The following is a 17580-nucleotide window of genomic DNA, read 5'->3' as shown; positions in this document are numbered from 1 at the left end:
TGTGTTTTCTCTCTTTTACTAAATCTGTTTAATAAAGGCCCACAAATTATACACTTAACAAGGTATAAAAACATGATACATCTCAGAGGGATAGTCAGCCTTCTCCCTATGAAGTGCTTGAGTAAACGGACAAGCTTTTTATAAACCACTGTGCCCCACTTCAGACAGGACTCTGGCCCATTTTCAGCCCTGACAACGCTCACACAGCTCCAGCTTTCTAACACATTACATGGCAGGACGTGTAAAGGAAGAGGTGGAGGGACCGGGTTTCATGATGATGCCTGTTTGTGCATGTACCACTCTAAAGAGGGAGGGTCACTTCAAAACGAGTGTTCATGTTTGTGTGTAGAGAAGTAATTGCAGCGTAGAAACATGTCGTAATGCAATGGAACCGAAGTGCCTCATTCAAACACCATCAGGAGTTGACTGAGCCAGGAAATTGATCATCAAAGACAAATCATCTCTCTCACTAACTTGTAAAAAATAACTAGAAACCCCACAGCAGGGGTTGAGAGGAGATGAGAGACGTGTGTGTTCATTATCACGTTCCACCTGGATGCATTTGTAGCAAAACTGCTTTTGTCTCCCAGAGGACGAATCCCTCGCCGAGGCTGTGAGAGCGACTGCTTGTCTCCTAAGTGTGTAATAATACAGCCTGTCTTGCTGGGTGACCCCCCCGACCTGCTTCATTTGTCACACGGTTCCCTGGAGACTGTGAAGCGACGGAGCACCTCACAGCTGCTAAGTCTCCGAGCAGCAGACAGCGAGGAGCCGATAGCAGCGTGTCCTGGTGGAGGGATCGCTGCACGTCGGCCGAACGGCGAGGTGGAACACAGGAAGCGGGTGACAGCACCTGGCAAGAAGGACTAGTTCTCAACATCACCAGGAATAACCCTGGCTAACTTTCAACACCAACATACTGAAGCACTTTGGCTGAAATCAGGATTGACACGTCGAAACGCAGCAGCGATTAACTTCAATTACAGCTGCCAGCTTCCCTGTTAGGAGTTTTATTCCAGGATGAAAAACAACCTTAATTGGCGGCTAATTTTACCCGTAGCCGAATAGATTGCAAAGCCTTCAGAGAGACCCGCCTGTGTTCATCTGCTAATGACAGGCAACATCACTCCAGCTAAATTAGATTACCCGTGCCCCGAGGCCATTTCTATGAGGGTCACGTTAATATTCTTCTCTGAAACAACGGGATCAGTTAGTGTGCACCTTCGCCTCAGTGACGCCAGCCTCCCTCGCTCGGCTGTAGCTAAAGCGCTGGCCCTGGATCTGCATGCAGCGGAAGTTAATGAGTGCAGATTGAAGAAAAATGAAATTAGGTGACGATTACAAGGGGCTGATGTAGCGGTTGTACTGCAGCATCAGATATTACAATCAAAAGATAATTTCCCCAGCCAGATAAAGAGCTCTGATTCCTCCAGTGAAATCTCACCAGCACAATTACACACATCAGACAGGGAAATTTACTTTTATTCATCAATCTTATATGAGCCACATCACACCCCGCTGTATCCCTGATTGATGGTTCTACATGAATTACCAGATAAGAAGAAGCAGAAAACTCAACAGAAACCTGCCACACTGGTGATAGGCTGCTTCTCCATTGACAGCTGCATATATAGGAAACACATGAAAAGCAGAGGAAACAAAGTTGCTACACTGACGTGTTTAAAGCTTTCATTCTGCTTTGAGAAGTAAAAACATGATGTGGCAAATTATACATTAACCTCCGGCCCAATTTCTCTGCCCACCACCTCTCAGGTTCTCTGTGCCCACTGATTCAATCAGCCGGCTGACTGTTGAGATTCTAAAGGGATTTGAAAAAATGGTTCCATTTTGGCAGGGCAGCATCTCTCAGAGCCAGAGTGACGTCTTTTTAACATTCAGAACTAAGCGCTCGGCCATTAGCGCGACGCTGACTTATGATTTAGTTTCTGAGGAAAACAAAGCAGAGACTCTGGCGCTGAAGGAGCTCATCTCTCATTCTGAGGCAACAGGGATTCAGACTGGTGCAGAGGAAATGAGGAGGATTTCAGAGAAGGTCAGCCGCAGACAGCTGAAGAACTGTCTTCAATGGAAAACAAGCCCCACTGAGATGAATGCAGCTTTTGTCATTTGTCATTAATGCTATATAATTCCATTTTAGATATTTTTGAATGAACGATTATTATATTAATTTCTCCAGCAGTGCCGGTGGAATCTGTTCATTGATTGTTCCACCACATTTTTTTCAGAATGAAAGATCTGAAAAACATAACATTTGCCATAGCGCCACCATCAGCTCTCTCATTTTGTTCTCTGCTTTTGTTTATGACTCACCATAAACTGTACATAAACATGGACGACACGTCTCCACTTCCTCCAGCTTAAAGCATCGAATAACTCAAACTAAAACCGAACCTAATAGAAAACACAAAAATATAAAATAACAGAAACCTTTGAGAAAAATGCATTTGACGTGTACTGTGACATTTTAGATTGGTCCGTGTCCCATCTGCTAACATGGAGGAGGAGTGATTTCCTTAACTCATACTGCAGCCCGCCACCAGGGGGCGATCAAGAGGCTTTGGATTCACTTTTGGTTGAGAAGTCATGTCTTACATCTTTATATTCAATCTGTGACAAACCATAACAGTCACACCTGCTTCCTGTGTGCTTTGTGTTAAATGCTTCTTAGCAATTGTTGTAATAATCGAAAAAATCTGTAAAGTAATTAAATCTAAAGTAATTTATTTTATTATGCATCTCATCCAATTAAAACCTTCCAGTCTGTGTGTGTTTGCTAAAATGTGTATTTGTGTTTATTTCTAGACAAAAATGAACCAAGCGCTTATTTCACAACAAGAGTAAGACATGAATCAATATGAAAACATACAGTAAAGTACACACACACAAAAAACAATATTCAATAGTGTTAATTTATTCTTTAGTGATATTAGCTTGTTAAACCTGAATATAAGATGTTTAAATTGATGAATGACCAAGATTGCATTAAAACATTATTAAGAAGACATTCATTGAAAAAAATGCTTTGAAGCTTCTGTTTATGTTTTTGCACATTTAACTTGTTTTGTGTTCTTTTTTTTTAATACTTTTTATTGTACTTTTATATACAACTTTACAGCTTTACATTACAAACAAACACATTTTGATATTTTCCCTCACACTGTAGTATAAGAGTGTGTCGGGTCTACACTCAGAATGGATCGCACTGCCGGCTGACTCTTACACGAGCCCAGTGTAGTACATGAGGTGGTATCTCTAATGGAATATCCAACACACTAAATACAATCAAATACTAATGTGTGGTGGAGTGAGCTCACTTGCCAAACCAGAACCAACTGAATAGCCCTCAGAAAAAAGCAAACCCCTCCCCAGCTGGTTCCTGGAACAAGACGAAGCAGACACTCACTCACAGCCTTTTTTCTACATACAGGAATGGCGTTTTCTTTTTCTTTTTTTTGGTCCTCAAGTAATTTTCACCAGGTTTGTCTTTGTCACTGGTCCATTCCCCCGCAGCACTGCCACTGACGCAGGAGAGGACTTCAACAGCCTTCAACCTGCCACAACAACACAGTATTTCCTGAGAGAACTAAAAGAAAGAGCAGAGATGGACGTGTGGGGACGAGAGTAGACACGCATGTCTTGTCATTAGAGCAGAATCCCTTCAGGGAACGTGGTTGCAGACAGCTCCCTCTGCCTCTGTCTTGGTTTGACATGGGAGTGTGGAGGGGGGGGGGGGGGGGAGAAGGCAGCCGGATGGACTCAACGGGCAGTGTGATGGACAGACATGCGTTCTCCGCCCTGACCCTGATCCTTATCCATTTAACACCACGGTTGCCAGGGATCCACTCACAGCAAGAGGAAGTCCTGACCCGTACCGTTTCCACAGCTCTGGGGAACCACCCCCCCTCCCCCCCCCCCCCCCCCCCCTTTGTGACAGCCACATACACAATGTCACATCCATTGAGAGGTTGTGATGGAAGGATGGCAGACTGTTACAAAAGTGAATAAAATAAGAGGAGGTGTTCCACCGACAAATGTCAGAGAAGAATAGGATTAAGGAGGAGGCAGCAGGGGAGATAGATCCTTCAGCTGCTTTCAGACACTGAGCCCCGGAGATCCTCCAGACATTGTGAAGAGGGGCTGTGTGAGTGTGTGAATGCAAATGTCCGAGTGAGAGCCTCTGGATGTTCTGCGGACTTTCTCTGGCCAGTCCCCTTGTAGAAAGTCTGCAACAGGTGAAGTGAGGAACACAGCAGGAGATTCACAGCAAGGAAGTCAGTGGGTTGATGGTGTTTGTGGCACGCGCAGAAATAAATAAAAAGAAAACAAATATCTCCAGAAGAAAATACAGGAAGAAAACACTGATGAAGATGTCAAGACAGTTTCTGGAGATGAGGGCTGAGACCGCTGTCAATGTGCTGTAAACAAAAACATGAGATCTTCACAGAGTTGCCTGCTGCATCAGCCCTCACCTGGACGCTCCACACGTTTCTGTTTCTCCTGCTGCGTTTCTACATGTGTGAAAGGAAACCTGAAAACGGCTTATGTTTGGAGGACTGGATGGGTTGACTTGTACTATGTGCTAAAATACAAAACATTCAATATGCTACAATTCAGCAAGCCAAAACGTTTTGTTAAGACGGTGAACGCTGGGAAAAAAAGATGCTTTAAAAATATTTATAATTTGTTTAAAAGGCCATATTTTATCCTATGAGACAGTAAAGACAGAGCCCCGGGTTTCTTCTTTCATACCTGTGGGTGTAAGGCAGGACCAAGCTGGTAATGAGGACACTATATAGCTTTGGAGAGAGGTCCACACTTTGAACTACACACACATACATACACAAATAAATCCAACACTTTCAAGTTGCAGAGGAGATTCCATGTAGCACCTTGTTAAATAACTTACAGGTAGAGAACCACTGATTGGCACAGCTCAATGCTTCACTTTCTCATTACACAAACTATTACACAATCAAGGGCTGTGATGCACACACTGTTCAACTAAGTATTTTTGACACAGTTTAAAGATAACACAAAATTTGCATTGGCGCAGACAATGGCAGCTCTACCCTGCTGTGATGGTCCCTAGAAGCAGGTAAATAATCGAGTTCTCTCAAACGGCTCCTCCTCCATCCAGCTGACTGGCCTGTGGCCTCCGTCCGCTCATTTCCCACAGGAACCAGTCTCTGAGAACTGGGCCTCTAACATGGCAGGCTATCACAGGCGCTCGGGCTCCAGCAGGTCCGCCCTGAGACTTTGTCATCATTTCCTGGTCGTCCTCGAGCCCGGCAAAATGCTCCATCACACGGGTGTGGTCCTGCGATTCACCCCGTCTTTTAAATCATTGGGAAAACAGTTATGGACCTGGAGGAACTCGGCAGCAGCCTCGTGCTCAGGGCTGTACGTGTTGTCCGTCACGCTGTCCCTCGCTAGGGCGTACATGGAGAGCTCGTCCATGGCACCACTGGAGGACGGCATCCCCTTCAGCCCGGCCACTGGGGAGTTCTCCCGCGAGCCCTCCGTGGAGTGAGAGCTGGCGCGCGACGTCCGCCGGCGGTAGCGGAAGCTCGGTATCCTGGAGTAGGGCGAGGAGGACGAGAGCGAGCGGATGAACTCGCGCCGCGCCTTCCAGCGGACCTCCTTGTTCCTCTCGATGTAGATGTTGATGGCGAGGACGGCCACAGCCTCGGCCACAATGAAGGAGAGGGCGCCGAAGTAGAAGGACCAACCGTAGGAGTAGGTGTACTTCTTGTCGTCATCACGTTTGTCACTGGGGTCTCCTGCATTGCTGGAGATGTAGACGATGATTCCGATGATGTTGCTCAGACCTGGATTTAAAAAAAATGAAACAGAAAGACAAGAAATGAGCAAAGAAAATTCAGAGAAAGGTCGTAAGGACCTGGATAAAACAGTATAAACAATCAGTTATGACTTTGTCAGTGACAATCAGAGCCTCTTACTCCCACTTTCATCTTCCAATGATTACGGGACTCGCACTTAATGACATCCTCAGCACTTGATTGGAGATCCTGACCCTCAGTCTTTATGATTGCACCTCTGCTACATCAAGACGCCTTTGTTCATTATCGAACCCCCCCCGCCCCCGAACACGATCGCCCACCGCACGGAACCCTCCAGCTCACCTGCAGCCACGAAGAGAATGCCTGCGCTGAGGAGATAGTTGTTTGTCTTGTTGTAGACCCTCCCCAGGGCGACACACAGCCCCCCCAGCATCAGCAGGCCGGTGCTGAGGATGGGGAACACACTGGAGGCACGCACTATACCTGCAGAGACAAAGGGATCGTTAAGTAAGCCACGGTGAATGCTTCAAACACTGTTCATTGACCGATATTTGATTGGACAACGGAGAGGCTAGTTAGTGAAACACAGACACAAATGAATGACTCGATCCATCAATCGTTAGATTCGATTATAAAGCATTTAACAGATCCATAGATCCATAAAAAGATTGATCACAACCAATCAGGCTGTGGGATTTGCTCATTCTTTTAGTAACACAGGTTGTGAGAGAAAAAGGAGACTCCGTTAAATCATTTGAATTTCCATTACCCTGCCGAGCCCTCATCTCTCCAGTTCCGCCTCCTCTCCATCCATTTTGGAGAACTCCATTATGATTTATACTTTGGGGCCTTGTTGTGACAAAGCTTTGCTAATCAGCTGTGGGATGTAACAAGAGCTCTGACTCACTATCACCTCCCCAGAAATGAATCACTCTGCCATTCTACAACTTTCCAAAGATGGATGAGCGTATTCAGCTGTGAGGTCCTTTATTAAGCCCTCCTTTTATTCAGCCGTCCTGATGCACTGAGGTTGGACTTTGTCTAAAGTCTGATAAGTCTTCTTTGTTACTTTCTGCATATTAGGCAGATCCTGAGTTGACTGTGCTTCAAACAGAGGTCCTCTAGTGATTCAACATCTCCATTTGAATCTAACGACTAATCACAAGTTTCTGATTCTACCTGTTTTTACCTTGAATTTTAATGCTGCTGCTGCAAAAAGAGTCTTCAAGACAAATGAGATTGGAGACTGCTCTAACCGCTGGGTGATTAGACGTGTACCCTTTACCCTGAAAAGCTAAAGAGACGCTCATGCACTTACGCAGCAGGTATTCAGAGCTGTCCGTGTCGTAGTCGTTGTCATCAGGGAAATGGTTGATTCTGTAACAGCTGCCTTGGTTGATACCTGCAGGACAGAAAGACAGAAAGACTGAGTCTCCACGTGAAAAATGAAAGACTGTACACATCGAGGAGATGTAGCAGTCGCATAGGAACTGGGGGATGAGTCCATGGACCTGAGAACTCGACACACTGCAACTAAAGAAAAACACGCAAATGGTGAAAACATCCTTTTCCCATCACAAGCGCAGCAAATAGAAAATGCACTGCAAATACTCACAGCACAACCGAATACATCACAATCAAATACTCACAACTGAACACAACACAACCAATTGTCTTTTCAAGCAGACTGAAATTAAACTGGATTTATCCGATGCTCTGGGAGAGGGTCACACTCTCTCTGTTCATTTCTCAGTCTCTGTTCGGTTGCTCTTGGCTTGGAAGGATGTGCGCGGCCGAGTCGGAGCCACAGCTGCTGCCCTTGGCCGGGGACCTGTTTACGTAACACTGTGTCCACTGGAGTAAGACCCTGCTGTTTGTCTTCCCTCAGACAAAGGAGGATGGAGCGGGGGGGTCGCCCCTCAGACCAACTTGTTACTTTTCACGTGCTAAGGCGAGGAAACAGGAGCAGCGGGATACAGAAGGAAAACACGGCCTTGTTCATTTAACTGGGCAGTGATTGGTTGGTCTACTGTTAGCAATGAGTGACACTACGAAGCAGGCAATGGTTATTCATTGATCAACACTGTGAAAATAACTTGTGGATCGTCCTTTCAAAGCTGTTCCCATTTTCTAATAAACACTCTAATAAACATTTTCCCTTCATTCTAGTCATTAATTAAATCCTCTTGGACTGGGTTGGATTGACTGAGCTGGATATTTGCATGTAGCACATAAAAAGCTACATCTTCTCTGGGATTGACTCATTACACTCAGTGGTTTTCACTTCAAACCGCTGGTGAGACTTTGACCTTTGACTTGAAACTGATGATCACGGGGGGGGGGGGGGGGGCAAGAAGCCTATTTGAACAACAGAAGACTGTGCGCCGGAAGCTTTCAATGCTAGAACCGGAGGGTGAGAGTGAGAGAAGTAAAAAAAGCCTGTTGCAGTAATCGAGCAAGGCTACAAACAACACCTTGTCTCGGGGGGGAAGAGGTTGGGGTTGGTGGGTTTAATGGATGTACTCGGTGCAGTGGTGGTAATGCTGGGAGCTCTTTGGCTATTCGTTCACCATTTGGGCTGTGATCCCCCTCAACACTTCATCATTCTGCAAAACAACACCCACGCTATTAAAGGTGGGCTGGGCTGTGGCTTCATTTGCATAGCTTTACATGAGCATATCAGCTTTTTTCTTTCTGTGAGTGTGTGTGTGTGTGTGTGTCTGTTCATGTGTATCCGCCTGTCGAGCATTTGGTTCTTGCACTCCATAACTCCTCTTTCCTCCTGCCGTCCAGACCTGCAGCTCAGGTTTATCGAGGTGTGATGATGACGGAGTTTAGTGAATGCTCAGCTGGTTAAACCTCATTTAAACTTAGCCTGCATCTCTCAAAGCACCAATGACTTTTATTTATCCCACCTCAAAAACACAAAGAACCCCTTTTATCCCTAATGGCGTAAAAGGCAGCAGATTAGAGCCGAGCGACCGTGGTGTAAATGTCAACCATCCCATTAGCTGACGAGCGAAAGACACCTGTCGACTCCATTTCCCAGGTGCCCTTGGGTGAGCGGCGCTGCCATCGCTGTCTGCTGCAGAGCTTTTTAAGGGCACGCTCGCTTCCATTAACTGGGTCTGCCGCTTAATAAGGGACATCAAATTAATTAGCATCAAATCGCTCGGTGGAAATGGAGGACAAGTTTCTGTGTCTAGTCAAAAAAAGGGCTGTGAGCTATTTCAGGCAGCGACGTGAGACTGTGTGCCTGGTAAAACACACACATACACACACACACACACACACACACACACACACACACACACACACACACACACACACACACACACACACACACACACACACACACAAACACACACACACACACAGACACACACACATCCGGCTCACAAGGTTGGATATAAACATGATGAATGAAGATAACAGAAATACAGACACCTTTGCTATCCTGCTAATTGCTGTGTAAACACCACACGCTTGCTTGTAACTGCATTTAGAAGCACATTTTGTAAGTAGGTGTGTGTATGTGTGTGTGTGTGGGGGGGGGTCGACAGTTGTCTGTTTATTTCATCCCGAAACACAAGGATAAATTTTGACCTGTGCACACGGTATGAGTCTAAACAGCAGCCACTCCTCTGCCTCGTCTTGTGTGTGTGTGCGTGTGTGTGTGTGTGTGTTTTTGTGTGTGTGATATAGATTGGAAGAAACAGAAAACAATATTGCAACTGATTTGGAATCTGATTATAAGCCCCGGCCTCGAGGCTTGTGATTTATGAGTGACAGTTATCAGCTCAATTTCTATGTTTAGCTTGTGTGTGTGTGTGTGTGTGTGTGCAGGGTCAGATGGACTCTCCATGAAATGAAATAAAGTCTGAATACTGACAAGCTGCCAGGGAAGAGAGGGAGGAAGTGGAGATTAAACAAGGGATGGAGGTGCGAGGAAATGAAACACCAGAGAGCGGAGGAATGATGGGGACGGTGGTCACATGTAAGAGAGACTCAGCCGGGGGACGATAGCAGGGAAGCAGCGAGGGAGAGATTAGGAAAGATAGAGCGTTAAATGGACAAAACGAGGACAGTGCAATAAAGGTTGGATGGTCAGTTGGGCAAAGTAACAAATGTTAAAGTCCAGGCAGGAGCGTGTTGCACTTGTTTTGAACGTGTTGATGATGAACGAAGATGATAAAAAAGTGTTTCATGTGCAGATTTGGGGGGGGGGGGGGGTTTGTTTCATGGTGATCGCGTTGTGACAAACTGTGAGTTAACCCCTCACAGTCAACACATTACATGGGGGGTAATGGATTCCCCTGGGCCTGACTGGAGCCGCCAAGCCCCACGCCGAGCATCACCTCCTCTTCACCATGCCAACCGCTGTCAGTCTTTAATAAGCTCATTTACATAAACATTCTCCGAGGACGCTTTTGACATCTTCATTGTAGTTCGGTACCCGCCCAATAAGAGACAAACCCCCCCTTCCCCTCCACAGAGCTGTCACCACTTAACAGTACACAAACACAACGCGGAGACTCGCACGTTGTGTCGGGAGCAGCTGTCACAAGCGGCGGAGCCATGGAGGAAACAGGATGATGCACGTCGTCATTATTTTGAATTAGCCCGGCCAATAAGGGAGCCGCCTCAGGGGAATACACCAATAGCATTGTCTCACTGAATCCGACAACTGCTCACTCCGGTGATTCCAGGAGTTCAGTGCATCATGACAACGAGCTCCGTGTGGCACGGGCCTCCGGTCCCTCGGCTTCACTCGGCGATAGCTCTGGAAATAGATTGATGAATAAACCAATCAAAAGTGACTTTAATATTGCATTTCACTTGAGCTGCGTTGCCTCCGGTGGGTGATACACCCTCGGCAAAGCAACACCTAACACATCGGAAGCAATTAGGGGTGGTGGCACATTGTTCTGCCCCCCCCCCCCCCCCTGTTAATATCCTCCTTGCTTTCAGATCCGCGACGGAGAGTGCGACCGCTGACGAGGGAGAACGCTCTGTGGCGGAGGGATGATTAGGTTTTATAAAGCTGTAAACAGATAGAGCACCGCTTCTGCGACTTGATATCAAACGCAGACATGCACAGGCGACACAACTCACACATTTATTACTTTGGAAACAGGGGACGCCAGAGCAGAATATAAAAGTGCTGTTGTGCAATCACAACAAACCTTTTTTCAGTGCAAGCGAGGGGGGAAATAAGAGAAGCAATTTGGTGCAGATATCAGTGATTCAGTGTTGATGGGACTGACGCTTTGCTAATTACATTTTCAACAGGCTGCAATTTCGTCAAACACAGCTCTGCATGTGGGGCCAGATTTTAGGGAGAAAATGTAACATCCATCGGCACATGTAGCTTCTCTGTTGTGAACGTTGTTATGCATTGTTAATAACTTGAGACTAAAAGCATAGTAGCAAGCAAGTAAAATACAATTTATATAGGCCTACTAAATAATGCAATATATATGGTTATTCTTGTTAAACCGCAATTCCTGTCTTTCCCCTTTCCAAATCATCATGTGGTAAACCTGGTGCCCATCACAAAAAGCAACTGTGAAGCAAGAATAGATTCAATATATCTATTATACTTATCAATATCAATATATTGATTAGGCCATTAATCGTGATTTGTAGAAAATGTTTATCCACGCGTTTGAGAAGACAAGCTGCATCGTGCATTGTTCACCTACTTGCTCTGTATTGCGAATGACCACTAGAGGGCACCGCACATATTTGCATGCTGTGAATAGAAAGCCAGGTTGAGGGCAGCTTGTGTTTCCCTCTGAGCCGACGGCCGAAAAGCAATTGCGGCGCCACCAGCTGGGATGTGAGGCCCTGAAATCAACAATGTCCCTGAGTTCTGTTGCTGATGAACCTATCACACACGGCCCCTGTTATTCACGCGTGTATTGCATTTTGCAGATGTGTAGCGTACATTTCTGAGATTGTACACGAAGGGGCACAGGATATGTGAGGCACCCACAATGTGTACATATACAAGCAAGTCTACCCACAGCCTCCAGCCCAATTCATGGTCCTGCATCGAAGCTACGCAGTATGTACGCACGATGTACATAGATGTCGAAGAGCATGACATTTTGTAAAATATATCTCGCTTTTTGTTTGAATATTGATTTATGAAGCTAGTACCAGTTGCCATTAGCTTTAGCTCGACACAAAGACGGTGAACAGGAAGAAACAGCTCGCCTGCTACCTGTCCAGAGCTAAAGTTAGCTTCATGCTGAGTGCGCGCACAAGTGAGCGACATCGATCTCTAACTCTCAATAAGAAAGTCATTAAGTGTATTTATCAAAGTGTCCTATTGAATTGCATGCTACTACACAGACCTTTGGAGGAGAGGAGGTGAAATGAAATGGCCCAATAACTGAAAGGAACTGAGGGTTTGTGGTATGACAGAGGGTTCATTGAAAAGGCAGAGTAGCAGAAGAGGAAGCTTTGATGGGGCAGATGAGAGAGTGATGAGGATGGAGTTGTTAAAGTTAAAAAAGGGATGAATAAACAGAGGGTGCACATCGAGCAGAAGAGTGACTGAGGTGGAAGTCTGTGACCTGCTGGTTAATTTCTGCCCCTGCTTTGCTTTCTCAATTGATGCATTTTAATTACAGACTCGTGGAGCAAGGCCCCCCGCCATCTCTGCTCCGCCTCTCACGCCAGCCCTCCTCCATCTGGATGTTAACCGTAGATATGTACCTGCTAATTGGATTATTCATAAGGTTAGTTTCCACTGTAAGAACTAGTATTTATATCCTCGGAGTCACACATAAGCAGCAGCCTCTGGCGTGCAGCCGACTCCCATGCAAATGAGTTGCACTGAAGGGCGCCACCCTGGCCTCGGCGAATCCATGTGGGAAGACAAACCGAGGAAAACTAAACAATCCAGAGAAATGAAAAAGCACTGCTTGAGTGACGGTGGCCCTGACCTCGCGGTAAAGTCGCTCCATCCAACATGTTCCTGCCGGTCCCTTAAAGGTCATGCACGCCTGCTGAGGGAGAGGAAACGCACACATCGCTGCAGGGGTGACGAGCAACACTAGAACACATTCATTATGTGGTTGTGTGAAAGACAGAGAGGAAGGGGGGGGGGTGCTGGAGGGTGTTATCACAATGTGTTGAGCTGAGAGAAAGAGTCGCTTCAATCTGTTCGGGCCAAATGTGCTGATGTTTTCCACAGTAGCTGTGATTCGCACAGAGCCGACCCCCCCGTCAACCAGCCAGTGTTTTCGTCATTATGCAAAGAGAGAGATGTGTGTGTGTGTGTGTGTGTGTGTGTGTGTGTGTGTAGGGTGGGGTGGGGGGGGGTCTTCCTTTCTTGTCTTCTCCTCTATACTTATGAGTCTCCATGACAACAGAGCCACCGTCCAGCAGCTTGCAGCTTTGAGCAGAAGCACAGAAGTGAAACTATTAACACAGGAGAGAACGATACGATAACTCGCTGCCTTTGTTTGTGCAAATTGTGCTTTGACAAAAGACGCCTCACTGCACGGAGCCGGTCCTTTGTCCCCCGGCCTCATCAACATCGATTCAGTCCCCCGCTGTCCTTAATCCACTTCCACGAGTTACTCCCCCACGTTATTTCCTGATGGGAAATCACGGTTGACATAACAGTAGCCCGGTGTTTGTGATGTACTGTCGTTTCTCTCGGGGTCTCGGAAGTTCACCTGCAGCCAAGCATGACTCTCAAGGAAATGAAAGTGTCATAACACGTCAGGTTGTTACTCGCGTGTGTCTTAAGTGTCCGGCTTTGGCACAGGATGAGCCGGCAGAAACTGTTTGATCACAGACGACAGCGAGTCTCTTAAATCTGAAAAATGTGACTCAACAATTCACAGAATGAACTACAGACGCCTGGTCCTACACAAAAACTGTTTTTAAGGTAATGCAAATTTTTTATTTTGCTGTTTGGTTGCAACATATTCAGCTGCTTCTAGGACGAAGGGCACAAAGTGGTTCAGTGGCTTTTTAAATGAATGAATGAAAACACCTCACTGTAGATCCACACAAACAACAACATGATCAATAGATAATACAGAAAATTAAATTTTTCGAATGTGGCCTCTGAATATTATTTCTGTATCTAAAATATTGCTCCAGAAATGACGATAAGGTTTATTCTCAGGTCTCTGAGCAGCTCCATTCAACCTGCTGCTGGAACACGATGTGCTGTTCATGGTCCACACCTCCTCCTGTATATTCAGTCTCTGTACATAACGTGGTGCCTGCCTGAGTGTGTAGACACACAGATTTGAACTCTACTACTAATGTAAAATTATTGACAGAGAGTTTGTAATTACACACATGGCGTTTCTGCATTCTCTATATATGATGACTTTAAAGGTACATTTAGTCGGTTTTGATATATTTCTAAAATGTCTCTAAAGTAAAATACAGTTTTTTTCTTTAATAGTTTTGCTTCACTTTCATGCTGCAAGGTTTTCATTGTATGTGAAGCAGTTTCCATGGTTTTTCTCTGCGTCACGACAGACGTTTGTGCCATGAAGAAAACCACCAGTCACGTTAACTCACTCATGTAGAGCTGCAGCTCAGGAGTGAAGTGGTGGCCGGGAAAAAAGGTTGGTCAATGAATGAGACGTCACAGCCAACGCAACTCTCTTCCAAACATCTACTGCGTAAAAATGATCCAAAACATGTTTTCCAAAAGGATGAAAAGTTGAAATCAAAGCTGTTTCTCTCAACTTCTACAAAAAGTATTAATTTCTGTTTTGCATGGACATGACGTGAACTCGGAGTCATCTATTTTTAAAGCACTGGGCATGTTTCCATAGCAATTTCAGGGACGTTGCCAAGCAACAGCATCGGATACAATGGAGACATGAATGAAAGTTGACTGATAGCGCGCACATCTCCTGACTCAAAAGTGAATGGGCTCAGACGCGCCGGCTTGGCACCTCATCCTTCACTCAGCCATATGTATTGTGCGGGTCTGGGCTTGAACAATGTGATGGAACAGTGAACAGAGAGTTTGAGCTGAGTGCGTATAGTGGTACCCCGTGCGTTTGATTCCCCTTAATCTGCCACTTCACCAGTGAATAATAAAAAATCCCTACTCGCGTGTTTATCCACACTTTTTCCATCTGATCTATAGCCAATGAAAGTTGTTCCACACGTGTGATGTGTTTCTTGCCGTGCGCCTATCTCCCTGCATCTGCCGTGCGTAAAGGGAGCGCTTGGCTCGTGCGCTCCAGTGGCTGCGCGCACCCAGAAACGAAAGATTCCTCCTTGGGAAAATAAAAGTGGTTCTTTAACATCGTTGCGGTCAATGTTGAATCACCACATATATAATAAACATACTTTCTTTCATGTCGTATATGAATCAAAAGTGAGAATAGACTCACCCTCAATACAGCAGATTCTCCACAGCCCGGAGTGGGTGAGATCGCCTCTCTTGGTTCTGGGCTGCGACTGGGTGTCATCCGAGGTGGCGTTGGTTGCGTTGCAGATGTACGCCCGCGAATAGAGCCAGTAGTCCGTTCCGATGGCGATGGTCATCAGGCTGAAGGCAGCGAAAGCCCCCACGGTGGCCAGCAGCGTTTGAACCCCGCGGTCACACCAAGCCATGACGCTTCATACTAGTCCACACTCTCAGCGGTCCAGCGTGCACGCACCGGAGCGCGTCAGGGCGCGGATCCTTGGCTCATAATGGATCAGGTCCGTATGCACAGATTTCTTCCAATCTGCTGAAAGTGGACTGGAGAATGAGCGACACGTTCACCTGATGCTCAATCCCAACTGGTGGCTGCTGCTGTGGATGAGTGATGACACCAGTTGTGTCCACTCCAGAAGCTCCACACGGGTTTGAAGCGCACAGGACAGCAGGGCAGCAACATCATGCACTAACTCAGACGCCTTCAAACCTCCTCACCACATCTTTCTCTTCTGTTTCCCTCTTTTATCTTAGTCTCTAAACACTTTCCCCTCTGTTCCCACACTGATTGCGTCTCTGTTAATAGCCATGGCCACAGAGAGGGCTACGTCAATGGCTGTTAAGTGAGACCCCACCCTCACCAAATCGAACCAATGGAGGGGAGTGCTGTTGAGTAAAGAAATAAAAAAAAAGTCTTATGTCTGTGACATCTTAATTTACCACTGAATGCTTTTCTAAATGAAAAATAATTTTGGAGAAATATTAATCACAGAAACAAACCAGGGTCTAGTCTCAGAATAAATGATTATCACCAAACATCCAGAGAGTCAGCTGTCACAGGGGTGAGGCTGAGGGAGTGGGGGAGATACTTAACGACAGGCTGACACAATGGTGTTTCTCTCTGTGGTGCACTAACGCCAAACATCCATTTCCCTGCGGAAACGACTATTAAAAAAGCAATTAAATGCTTGATGAGAGCAGTACAAGACTAACACACACACACACACACACACACACACACACACACACACACACACACACACAGGTGGATAGACAGATAGATGAATTCATCAATAATAACACTGTCAATTTGCATTCTGACAAAAAAACAGTTCAATAATGAGAAATAAATAAAAAATGTGAATAATTTACAAAGTATCCCTTTCTCAGAATCACTCAGGCAAACTCTTCCCCTCGCCTTCAATCATGCAGCTGACAAATTGGTTCATTAAAGATGCAAAATAATTTTTTAAAAACCACAGCATTCATGGCAGTATGAACAAGAACACACGTGCTTAAAGGGATAGTTCACACAAAAATACGAAAATTCACTCATTATCTACTCGCCACATTGCCAGTGGAGGGGTGGGTGACTTTTGGAGTTTCAGGGGTAAACAGTGTTGCAGCCAAGAGCATAGAGGCCAGAGCTCGTGTGGTGCGATTCATCATGTTGCCCAAATCAGGTGACATTTTATTAGTGTAGCATTAGTGGTCAGTTGAGTTCAGGAATAGTGACGGTTGATTTGAGTTTGGATGTATTTGAACACATGTTGACAAGCAAAAACCTGAAGTGAAATCAGATCAGCTGATCAGACTAAGACAAAGCTGCTCTTCAAGACGAGGTGAGTCTAGTTCACTTTAATCACATGCTGTTCCTATAGGGCTGGGTATATAGATTAGCATGTTTCAATAGGGCCTCCAATTGTGCCAACATGGTAGCTTCTTAAATGTCTACACTGGTACCATAACAATACTTTTTTAATATTTAGATTATACATTGTTCAAACTGGCATGAATATTGTGATGTGTTTGCTTTTAAAAATCATTTAGCATCTTATGAACCAATTTGTCAGCTGCATGATTAAAGTCAGAGGGAGGTGTTTGTGTGAGTGAGTCAGAGAAATGGAGAATTTGTTATCTATCTATCTCTCCATCTATCTATCTATCATCTATCAATCTATCTATACATCTATCTATATATCTATTTTTCTATCTATCTATCTATCTATCTCTCCATCTATCTATCTATCTATCTCTATCTATATATCTATTTTACTATCTATCTATCTATCTATCTATCTATCTATCTATCTATCTATCATCTATCTTTCTATCTATCTATCTATCTCTATCTATATATCTATTTTACTATCTATCTATCTATCTATCTATCTATCTATCTATCTATCTATCATCTATCTTTCTATCTATCTATCTACCTAAATGTTGTGAAACTTTTCCAATAACAATAGATGAGATAATATCATGTGTAATGTTGTGACCGTTAATAAACTAAAAAAGTGTTAGTTTAAAGTGTTTGAAAATCACTGTTTTCTTTTG

The 17580-nt window shown here is 45.1% G+C and overlaps 1 protein-coding gene across 1 annotated transcript; it reads right to left on the bottom strand.

The window, feature by feature from the left end:
- Window positions 1-5322: 5322 nt before the first annotated feature.
- cacng4b (calcium channel, voltage-dependent, gamma subunit 4b) lies at window positions 5323-15434 on the bottom strand. The gene is made up of 4 exons (XM_053443874.1): window positions 15212-15434; window positions 7141-7224; window positions 6165-6305; window positions 5323-5849 (listed from the first exon to the last, which is right to left on the bottom strand). Exons 1-4 carry the CDS (start codon window positions 15432-15434, stop codon window positions 5323-5325), a joined length of 975 nt encoding a protein of 324 aa, XP_053299849.1.
- Window positions 15435-17580: the final 2146 nt, after the last annotated feature.

The sequence above is a fragment of the Pleuronectes platessa genome, chromosome 16 (genome assembly GCF_947347685.1).
Source record: "Pleuronectes platessa chromosome 16, fPlePla1.1, whole genome shotgun sequence".
NCBI lineage: Eukaryota > Metazoa > Chordata > Actinopteri > Pleuronectiformes > Pleuronectidae > Pleuronectes > Pleuronectes platessa.
This window is presented reverse-complemented; position numbering and strand designations above follow the sequence as displayed.